Source organism: Aulostomus chinensis, chromosome 10 (assembly GCF_037954235.1).
Source record: "Aulostomus chinensis isolate RoL2024-O1b breed Wild chromosome 10, RoL_Achi_v1.0, whole genome shotgun sequence".
NCBI lineage: Eukaryota > Metazoa > Chordata > Actinopteri > Syngnathiformes > Aulostomidae > Aulostomus > Aulostomus chinensis.
In genome coordinates, this window is record NC_141329.1 from 19,335,937 (window position 1) to 19,347,209 (window position 11,273).

The following is an 11,273-nucleotide window of genomic DNA, read 5'->3' on the forward strand; positions in this document are numbered from 1 at the left end:
ACTTTTTTCCTCTTTGTGAAGCCTTGCTGACTAATAGATGCGATTACTGACAAAAGAGGGATGAACTTTCATAAAACTCATGATCAAAATATATGGAAAGCTGCCCCCGATCCTCTAAAACAAAGGATTCTATGTTTAATTTTTTTTGTTTATATATTTATAGGAAATAGCCCTAATGCTGTCATTTTATATGTGAACTCCTGTGTTAAATCCAGATTGTTGCTTCTTCCTGCCACAATATGATGTATTTTGTGACTACTGGTGATTCTAAGAGTCAGGAGGAAAAGATTTTAAAGAAACATTTTAATGACACATTCGCTGACATCAGAAATGAGCAACATCAACAATCACATACTGTCCTGAAAGGTTTTTCTTTGTGTGTGCAGATAAGATAACTAAGAGAGATGAACAATAAGTACAATATTCTGGAAGATGTGGATGGAAACGTACTGTGCAGAGTGTCAGATCTCAGATAAGCGTCACTCGCTGCACTGGTAAGCAAAACTACAATTAAGACACAGAACAAAGCTGACTCAACGTGCCCCTCTTCCTCCTCTTCTTCGTTCTTGGCTCATTTCTCTGAGCATCATGTCCGCCTGCACACCTACAGCTCACTTTAGATTCACTTCCGTGTCCACTGAACTGCTCGCCTCGCGGTAGATTATCAATAAGCTCATAGAGGGTGAAGATGCTGAAGCTGATCTCATCGTAGGCTGTTCTCGTACCGCATTCAAACAGGCAGGCGAAGGCCACAGCGGGTGGAGCACTAGGTGAGGGTGGCAGCTCCAGGTAAGCCAGGTCAGAATAGGCGCTGGGACCCTCATAGATCACCCAGGGGCCGCGCCAGCTGTCTGGATCTCGAGGAAAGAGGCTGAGGAATACACCTAGATCCTTGCGTGCACTGGTCCATGTTGGATGCGAATACACAACCCATGTGGGAGTCAGAAAGTCCGGGGAGGCACTTTGATCATGTGACAATACGCTGGTGGACAAAGACGGAGTGTGGTTTGACATGCAGGGGGTCCAGTGTCTGCAGTGCTGTCCAGGTTGATTTAAGGAATTGCCAGGGTGTCGACATAAATGTATCGGGGCAGGAAATCCCACGATGCTACCGTGACAACCATTTCGAGGCTCCACCAGCCGCTGCACCAGCTGCCCCTCCTGAAACACAGCTCCATCATCCAAACTGAGGGCCTGTACCCTGTAACCCAGCGGGCTGCGTGCATTGCAATACAACACATTAGTCCCATCCTCCTCATCCACAGACACCATCTGACACTCCACGCTCTCTGGCCCTGGCACCGCCTCCCCAAAATGCCAGGTCCGCCCGTGGGTATCACTGTGGAAACAGAAGGCGTGGGGGGCAGTCTGGCATAGCTGTCCCAGGCACTCTTTGCACTCAATATGGTAAGCATAGGCAGGAATCAGCAGACGTCCTGATTTCAGTTGGATGCCGTGGCCTGGGCCGAGAGCAAAGGTGGCCCATTCTGCAAGGATGGAGGATAAAGTGTTGAAATATCAAGATTTAGTGAATGTTATGAAACAACTGCATCATCACAAGGAGTCACAGCATGGTTAAAGTCTTCAAAGGTTTGGAAACCACCTCATTAGATGCCTTTTGAGGTTCTGAACTCATGTTAACCTCATTGTTCTGGAGACTGATACTGTAAATGCTCTGTTTACATGTCAAAGGGCAACATATTCAGATTTATGAATGTAAAACAAGCCCTCATTCTTTTATTGGGATGATGTGAATCGATAGTTGCTACATAATGGCTAGATTTCCCCTTTACTTTTACCTTTAATGGTGTCGCCTATGACTCTCTTGGTGAGGTCAGTAACTGGGGTCCAGGTGTCTCCGTTGTCAGTGCTTGAGATGTAGCAGAGACGGGTGACATTCTTCCCCGTCACCAGCTGATAGGACTCCGACGTGTGGCCTAGAACGGCGATGAAGAACAGGAAGAGAGTACCGGTGAACTCGTCGTACACTGGGCACGGATTCATGGAGCGGTGGCCTGGTAGGAATGCAGAACCAAGAACACGCATGCCCCCCCACTGGAGCAACAACAGGAAGAGGGACAAAGATAGGACCTCATTAGTGGGGCAGTTCTCACAAATAACAATACATTTGTCCCCAATAGCATCCGCCATTGATGTTTTGTTTTTTTGGACCAAATAACTATAAGTCAAGGTCAGCTTAGCTTTTCATGAGATTTCCTGTCACATCTCTCGCTCTCCTGCAGTTTTTTTTTGGGGGGGGGGGTTCTGTTTGCCCTGATTTGTGCATATCAGTCAAAATATGACATTAAAATGTTTTCATCTCACATACTTCTTTTGTAATTAGTTTTATAATGTCATTTTACATTTTTGTTATTGTGTTTTTAAGTCTCCAGTGTAATAGTTTTCTGTGCCATTTCCTTGGTAATTTTATTTTCTCTCTGAAAATGTCAATAAAACACATTTGAAATTGTTGTCAAAAAGTTGTCTTTTGTTCTTGGGATGAAATCAGTTGGATTGGTAACTGTGGTGCTCTTTAATCTAAAAGACGCTGACCTCCACATAGTTCCTGTAGAAAGTGCCTCTCCTCATGACCAGCAGGTGAGCTTGAGAGTCAGATGGACTGAGTCTCTCCTCACAGAAGGCCAGGAAGGAGCGGGAGTGGGAGAGGTAGAGCAGGGCTGGAACTCTGTATGTCACACCGTTTGACTCCTTATGGAAAAGCACCGACCTCGCTGGGAAATAAGGGGACCTCATGGTCTCTGGTGCACCTGCTAATGCTCTGCAGAGGTCAAATACACATTGAAATATTGATAGAAATACTCTGATTGGCGTGAGTTTATGTGTCTCTTATGATCCTTCCATAATTCTAGATTTTTAAACTACATCTTCTTCTCCCTGGTAAAAAATGTGTCTCGTGCTCTACCTTTTCACATCACACTTCAGGAAATTATTCAATGAACCACATTAAATGACAAACGAGAAGTGATTTCAACAACCATTTACATGTTTAACTTCCCATAGTGGACCAATGTGAAAACAAGCTTCTGTAGAGAGAAAGTAAAAAAATCCAACTCATATAATAAAAAGAAAACAGCATTTTTGAGTGGGGAGACTTTAAAAAGATCCTACTAGGCTGTCTACTGTGCTCACACCCTGTTCACGAGCTGCTGTAATGATTTGACTTATAAACCTTTCACCTCGGTTAACGCAACAGTTCCAAGTCTGACTTAAAGACTAAAAGCTTTCATACCCTCTCATACCTGTCGTGAAGGAGGAGTTGTAAAAGAACTCTCAAGAGCAATCACACCACCTAATTAAAGATGTCATTACCACGCAGTATCACAATTAAAACACAATACATCTGTTTTAAACATGTAGCAGCTTCATGAAGAGGGTACGATATCTAATGCCCAAAGCAGAAAAAAGTGAGTGACTGCAGGGTACTTACATTGGCACAGCTCTGTGAGAACTACTGCTGCTTTGTGGGAATAAACTGTAGTGTCAGCCTTTGAATGTGTGTGTGTGTGTGTGTGTGTGTGTGTTGTTTGTTTGTGTTTTGTCAGGGGCCTCTCCCCTCGACTCTATTCAATGTGGCATGCTGCTCACTGACCCAGAAATGGACTGAACTCATCAGATCTACAGCTTTGGATGAATCAGCGGAGAGCAGCCATTGTGGAGCAGAAGGCTGGCTTGGGGACATGCTGAACAGTGTGATGCTGCTGCCTCAGAGTCTGTGTCCGACTGCTTTTATTAATAATTTGCTTGTAGAGAATCAGTGTGTCTGAGTTACTTTGTTGCTGCTGTAAAAAAGTAATACACACTCTACAGTTGTAAATCATACACACTCACCCACACATAAAATTGATACATCACTATCATCACTATTGCTCATAAAATTCTATCTACCTGCACATACATGTATGCATATTTATACATTTTACAAATCTGTAGACATATACATGGAATTTCACATTTTTTTTTAAATTTCCCAGGGATTTAGTAATATACCTGAAATTGGGGGGGGGGGGGGGGGCGGACCCTTTTACCCTGCATATTTTTAATAATGAGCTCAAAAGTCTTTCTCATTCATAATTTCTGGGTGCTTGAGTCATTGTCATGTGTCCAGTTTTAAAATGAAACCCAAGCATTTTTGTTTCATAACTACAATTAAAGACAAACAGATGTTCTCGAGTCTCACTATCCAAATCACAAAATATGCAATTGTTTTTGCCAATGTCTTTGCCTTTGAGTCTCACAATAGGGATAAATATTACATTTATATTTTTTAAACGAGTTTCTTAGGCTTTTGGTGACGATAATAGAGTGAGTGAGTTATTTAATTATAATCATCCCAGTGGTTGTAATTTCCTGAATCTTTGTATCCAACAGCTTGTAAATGGTTAAACTATAAACATACGTGCATAGCTAACATTAAATGTCGTGCAATTTAGCAATAAGTGAGTCATCGCTGCAACCGAAGAAGCTCGCCTGACAGACTGCACACAAATCATCGGAGCGTGCTTTAATGACGTCATCATTCGACGACTGAGCTGCACATGTCGTCCTGTTGAGTCCGAACGAGCTCAATACGGTAGTATTATTGTTACCAATACTGACACTACACGGCTTTAGAAGTAGCCATGTAGCCAGATGCTCTGATCGAATTTCGTGTTGTTCATGAACAATTCCGAGTTCTAACCGCAGAACTTGTGTTTTCCTTCCATGCTAACACGACTAACTAGCTAAGACTGCTCTGTTTTCTGCTTCGATGTTTGGATTCTGTGGGATTCTCTAACTAAACCTAAAGCCTCTCTCGATTTTTTCATTATATGTAAGCAAATTTAGTTTAGAAAAGACAGAAACACCTTCTACCAAACTTTGTTCTTAAACTCGAAATCTGGAGCGCTTGGGTTCACATATTTACAATCCTAAATTAAAAATTTGGCGCTTGTAGAAGTGTTGACTTCCAATATTAAATGGATGTCTTCTGATTATATTTCTTAACACCACTGTTACATTCAGACTGCTGCTGTTTCCCTAGAAAGTCCACCAATGTGTCATGTTTGGCTCCTAAATCAATTACCAGTTAGATTTGACATATTAATGTGCTGTCTTGGGTGATTCAGGTCATAGGGGTCAGCATGGCCATTCGGTGGTGTGACGGCCACTCCTCATCCATTCTGTGCGTGGGGGTGTCTCCGGGCCCAGAGTGTCTGCTGGCGTCAGGATCTGAGGGAGGTGAGGTAGCTGTTTGGAGCCAGGATGGAGCGATTATAGGTCGTGTCACCCTCCCTGGTGATGAGGACAGCACCAGTGTTGTCTTTTCACCTGCAGCTCTGGGCCCTCTTTATGTGTCCCACGGAGACACAGTGAGCACACTTGACCCCCGAAACCTGAAGGTGACTGTGGAAGAGTTTCAAGGCGCAGGGGAAGAAGAGATCAACTCTTTGGCCCTAGATGAGACAGGTTCATCTCTGGCGGTGGCTGACGATTCAGGGGCAGTCCGAGTACTGGAGCTTCCTGGAGGAAAAGTGTGCAGGACTCTTCGCCGACACACAAATATATGTTCCTCTGTGGCTTTTCGGCCTCATAGACCCAACAACCTGGTGTCTGCTGGACTAGACATGCAGGTGAGTTAAGGAAAAACTAGTTATGTCAGTTTACAAGACATTATGACATTTGTATCCCATGTTTATTTTCCAGGTGATGCTTTGGGGTCTGCAGAAGACTCGCCCCCTCTGGACCCTCAACCTTCAGGATGTAGCAGAAGATGACGATGACCACCATCAGCAGCGTCCTGGGCAGCTTTTCAACCCACCACTGGCACACTGCGTGTCTGTGGCAAGTTGTGGTAACATTCTGGGTTGTGCAGCAGAGGATGGGCGGGTGCATCTGATGCGGATTGGCAGCGGCTCAAAGCTAGAACAGCAGGGGGCGATAAAGGCACACACTCAAGGAGCCTCGCAAGCCCATTTCCTTAATTTCCTGTCCCACCCATACTGGCTGGTCACTGGGGGGAATGATGGGCAGGTGTCTCTTTGGGACATCAGCAATCATGCAGTGGTGACTCCAGAGACTAAAAGTCAAGGGACATCAGTTAACCGCAGGAAGAGTAAGAGCAAAGCAAAGAAAAAAGAACAATCCCAGGATAAAGCCGAGACTCCACCCAAGGCTGAGGCAGAGGGGGAGGGGGCCGCAGGGGGACATGAGATGAAAGAGAAGTCTGGGCCCAAACTATGCATCAGCCACGGGGACAAGGTGAACTGGCTGTGTCCTGCTCTGCTCAAGGGAAACCCCAGTGTGGTGGTGGCAGATCAGAGCTCCAGTCTGACAGTCTACCCTCTGTCACAAGTGTAGATTCATACACTTCGCTGCGTTTTATTCTTTTCATCAAAGCACGGCACTGTTTTGACTCGGCTAATTTAGTTAAGTGTTTTAGCTATTACTCAGATTACACACTCCTGTGGCTTGCAGCGGCATTGTTTTGTTACACATGATGATACGCTGATCAAAGCACTAAAAATCTCCCACAGCTCATCAAATTTTCCATTCAGGCACATAGAGGTAGAACTAAACAAAAGCATAAAAAACCCTATTACAGGGCCCTATTCATGGAATGTCTGAGCCCTCAATTTAGTCTTGCAGACAGGAAGCAGAGCCTGATGGCTGGATGTACTTTCTTGCTTCGGATGTCTTTTGTACACGCAATCACCAGTGCAGCAAGGTGAACTAATCTCATCTGGCTTTGCTTCCTGTACGATAAAATTGCGGGCTAAAAACGTCAACATCTGTATGGATATTTCATGAGGCCCTAAAATGTTTACAATGATTCAAGTTCATACCTGTCAGAGCACTGTTGTGGGATTTTACACATTTAATTAGACTTTTATGTATCTGTGATCCTGTTAAAATCATTGTAGTATACGCAGATGGCACGTTAACACTATCTTCTGGCGTAACGTCTCTAACGAAAATATAACTGAGTTACCGCTGCAGCCTTGGGGACAGTGTAGCGGGCACAAAGCTGTTCTGTCTTCTTGGTGTACTTTAAGCGTCGGTCCCTTCTAGAGCTTCAACAGTGCCAAATCTCAGTGTTATTCCAAGCTGCATTTGGAAACATCGGGCAGAAATTTAGAGGTTTCAGCTAGTTTTTTTACATCTGAAATTTAAGAAGTCTTAAGCAATATAAGCTTTTTTTTTTCTTTTTTTTAAGCAGATCTGGTTTGGTGGGTGGGTGTGACCGCGTGGTCGCCGAGCAGCATATTTCTGTGCTTTTCTGTTTAACACGGGATTATTTTCATAAACAAGAAATGCAGATGTGACATTTAAAAAAAAACCCCAAAAAAACAGCCTGCAGTAGTTCAGTCATGTGACTTTACCCTTTAGAGAATATTCCCTGTGTTAGTTCTGATTTGTTTGTGTACAAGTTGAATTCCCTTGCATATGTCCTTGGTTTGAGCTCAGGGGTCGAGTGGTCATCTGCCACTCATCAGAAGGTTACAGGTTCAGTTCTCAGGCTCCCCAGACATTGCGTCAAAGTGTACTTGAACAAATCTTCCAGCTGCTGGCTGGTCTCTTCACCATGATCAAGTGTGAATGATACAACACTTAGGTCCTTTTACTATCTGTATGATGTGTAATCTGTTTATCTCACAAGACAGGAACTGCTTTTTCTGTAAAGCTGGGGACTTCACCTCAAGCTTTAAATAAAAAAAAATAAAAAAAAAAGACAAGCCAATTCTTGTTCTCATAAGACTAAAATAAATTGATACATTCATTGCAGACGCACTGTATTCACAACATTCCAACACAAGTAAACCGCTCCTGTCCTCCAACAAACGAGCAAAATATTTTTCTAGTAAATGCATCAGGAAAAGAGGCACGAGGCTGATTGTCCATGTTACTGAAGAAAAGGCAACGTTTTCACACAGCAGCCTACAGGTCAGGCTAGCTGAGACAAGTTTAAAACAAACAAATCTATATCTAACAGCCTGAAAGAACTTTAAACTAAAAATATAAACATGTTCTAGTTTTGACAAATGGCCCTCGGCTAAGTATTTTCTATCTAAGACAAAACAAAACGCTAAAAGGGTGATGTTCATTCAATTGAAAAGGTTATTCTCAGCACTACAAAGCAATCGCACAATCTGCTACGTCATTCTCAGTCCACAATTACCTTCACAGTCTATTTAATTGAAATCTTTCAAGTGTTCATCCACATTTAAGGTCTTTCCGTTGACAGCACAGATGGGATGGCTGCAGCGTCAACTCTGCTCAATAACGGTGGATGTTGAGGTGATTTGATGCTCGTGTCTTTGAGGCCAAGTCTGCGCTGCTGCTAATTTTACAGTTTAGACAGGCTTCTCTCCAAGCTCTCGATGTCTGCATCCCCCTCTTCACCCTTGCAACCACGGGCACTACACTCCAGGAACTCCACCTTCATGGGCAGCTGGCTGAACTCAAAGTCTTTGCCTTTCTTGCCCAGATACATGCTGCCACCAATGGAGCCGTCCTGAGCGCTGAGGGCTGCTGAGCGAGTCACTCGCAAGGTGTTCCTAGGGGAAAAACATCAGAGGATGTTGCTGAGAAAGCTCCCACGAGCTGTTTAAATCAATGACAATGGGTTTTCAGGCCACAGAGCAGGTTGAGATAAAAGCTTCTTGAGAGGATAATTTAGGGCATCATGCTGATTTTATGCAGTACTTGTGCAACTTTAATGAGAATGTGTTTTTAGCCTTCATTGGCCTACATATAGGCATAACAATTTTTCACATTTGAACTCGGGACTGTTGGATTTTGACAGACTCTTAAATTGAGATTACTTACACTGACAGTAACAAAAATATCTCTAACATCCCAAATAATAAAGGACATAAGAGGGAATGATTATTTATCCATTAGCATGTTCATTTTCATTGAAACCCAATTTAAATAATGACATGATTTTTTTGTGGGATGTCTTCTGAAAACAGCTGACTTGACATGCAGGAAGGACATCTGTGCAGCCCGATAATTTAATTTAAAATAATGTTTGCCATGCACTTAACCTTTAGCAAATATTGAGCCTTCCTGCGATTCAAAAATTGCAGTAATCATATTGTGATTTCCGTTAAATGTGCAGCCACACTAGAACCTGACTTTAATGGTACTGCTGCTCAATTACGATTAAAATCAATAAAAAAAAAGCTAATTGGAGAAAATCATAATTCCATTAAATACAGGTAAGAAATTGCAAGCAAAAACTAATAATCATAAAGTTGTCATCAGTAGTAGAGAAAGTAAACTACTCACAGTTCCTTTTCCAGCTGCTGCTGAATCAGTTTGGCTGACTTTGCCATGGTGATATCTATGAAATGAAAGACAAGTGAATAATTGTACGCAACTACAATTTAGCAGCAGTTTTTTAGCCCTTGTGAATGACATAAGTGTGGTTTGACCTTGTTTGTTGCATGCTACCAGAAGAGTTGGGGCATTTCTGGAGACCACCGTGTCTGTCAGCAAGACGTACAGGAACTCTGCAACATCTCTTACTTCCTTCTGGAAGATAGCGCTGTCCACCACGAACACAATTGCTCTGGAGATGCGGGGGAGACAAGGGATCAACATTACTGCTTGTATGAGTCATATGTTTATAAAGTGTTGAACATACATCATACAGGATGTCCTGATCTCACCTGGCGGCAGACTTGAACTTCTCCAGGTACTGAGGGCGAAGACTGTCATGACCTGGTAGATCTATCAGAGTCCAGGTGCTGCCCTGAATACCAGAGAAAAGAAATAACATGTAAATCATGCTAATCATTTGTATGAATTGTTGCAAAGAGGGACCACCTGAGGACGAACAACCCTGAACCCACCCTATCGTTCTTGGCTTTGTATGGAGCACTGCTGTCAGTGATGGAGGTCTGTGTCCGCTTGAACTTCGCCGACAGCAGCTGCCAAATACATGAAATACACCATCAGTTAGGAAGCACCAGATTTACTAACCTGTAACAGACAAGCGAGTGTCACCTCGACTCACCCGGCTGAAGATAAGAGTTTTCCCCGAGTCACACAACCCCACAAGCAGCACGGCACTCTGGACTGTTTTACTGGTGAGGAAGTATTTCAGAAAAACTAGAAGGGGACAGCACGTAAGGCGGTAACTCGTATATCTTTCATAACTTAAAAATATGCAGAAATGCCTAGTGACGTGCAAATCACAACTACTGACGTTTGCGTTAGCTTCAGTTAGCTTTCTGTCCTGCTAACTCATTCTGGAGTTGAAGTACACATTCCTTTTGGGTATTTAAACCATTAAGAAGTTAAATGTCAAGCCTAAAAGCCACGCTAACAAAATCGCTTCCCAAAACGACCATGCAGTCTTTGGCTAACTATGCTTCATTAAGGCCTAGCCTGCTAAGCTAGGGCTAGCATGCTAACCTAAGGATAACTTCTTACCACAGGTGATGACAACCACCGCCAAAGCGACGACAATCCCTATCAGAAAAAATGGGTCTTGGTCTTCCAGCTGTTGGCGTAGGGATTCAATATAAGGTTCGAATGGGTTTTCCACCATTTCCACGTCTGTTTTTTCTTCCATATTGCCAGTGCCGCCTGTGTCCATCTGTCCGCTCAAGCTAGCGTGTGAATGAGACACGTCTTCCTTCTAGTAGTGCCTGTACAGACCCCAGTCTGCCAGCAGGGGGCGCCGCTCCATTACAAGGTCACACTCCCACTGGAATATACCGGAGCAAGTCAGAGTTTCATATCAAAACCTTTAAAAATAGTTCTCTTTTTTACAATCTGATGAAATTAGATCTCAGGCAAGTCAAAGTAATGGATTGATAAGGGTATACTTGTTAGACGGGTACTAAAGCTCAAATTGTTGCATATCAACTCAAGACACTACTTTTTGAGAGTCAAAATTGGAAATAATCAACCACACATGTTGCTTGCTAAATTGATACTGGTACAAAATGCTGCAATAGTATTTTAGATTTTGTTTTTTGGCTGATAAACGTGGTCTTCAATATTTATAATGTCATATTTAGTTCATTTCTGGCACATTTACAGGAGTTGCTTCCTGTGCTCGCTGCACTTTATACCTTCCTAAATAATTAAAAAAGATTCAAACTTTATTCAGATGAGGAACAAAATAATACAAACTGAAAAAATCTTACCAACAGCTACTGATGTTTTCTGAAAGATATTCACAATATTCAGATAGGAAATAAATTCTTGTTTAAGTTGAGGTGAATTAAGTGTCATTAATAGTATCAAATACGCGGCCG

At 42.9% G+C, this 11,273-nt stretch overlaps 3 protein-coding genes across 4 annotated transcripts; 1 reads left to right on the forward strand and 2 right to left on the reverse strand.

Annotated features, from left to right (window-relative positions):
• Positions 1-345: 345 nt before the first annotated feature.
• Positions 346-2,841, reverse strand: neu4 (sialidase 4). The gene is made up of 3 exons (XM_086216303.1): positions 2,554-2,841; positions 1,800-2,055; positions 346-1,487 (listed from the first exon to the last, which is right to left on the reverse strand). Exons 1-3 carry the CDS (start codon positions 2,752-2,754, stop codon positions 511-513), a joined length of 1,434 nt encoding a protein of 477 aa, XP_086072429.1. The 5' UTR covers positions 2,755-2,841; the 3' UTR covers positions 346-510.
• A 1,614-nt stretch (positions 2,842-4,455) lies between these two features.
• wdr53 (WD repeat domain 53) lies at positions 4,456-7,774 on the forward strand. Of its 2 annotated transcripts, XM_086216306.1 has the most exons (4): positions 4,456-4,591; positions 5,127-5,238; positions 5,335-5,630; positions 5,704-7,774. In XM_086216306.1, the coding sequence occupies exons 2-4, from the start codon at positions 5,142-5,144 to the stop codon at positions 6,355-6,357; spliced, it is 1,047 nt and encodes a 348-aa protein (XP_086072432.1). In that variant the 5' UTR covers positions 4,456-4,591; positions 5,127-5,141; the 3' UTR covers positions 6,358-7,774. The 2 variants fall into 2 exon arrangements, with proteins under 2 accessions (XP_086072432.1, XP_086072431.1); XM_086216305.1 differs by having other exon boundaries at positions 5,127-5,630; positions 5,704-7,773.
• On the reverse strand, positions 7,412-10,664 carry srprb (SRP receptor subunit beta). Its single transcript, XM_086216307.1, has 7 exons — positions 10,441-10,664; positions 10,022-10,116; positions 9,858-9,935; positions 9,675-9,757; positions 9,438-9,574; positions 9,292-9,346; positions 7,412-8,555 (listed from the first exon to the last, which is right to left on the reverse strand). The coding sequence occupies exons 1-7, from the start codon at positions 10,604-10,606 to the stop codon at positions 8,345-8,347; spliced, it is 825 nt and encodes a 274-aa protein (XP_086072433.1). The 5' UTR covers positions 10,607-10,664; the 3' UTR covers positions 7,412-8,344.
• Positions 10,665-11,273: the final 609 nt, after the last annotated feature.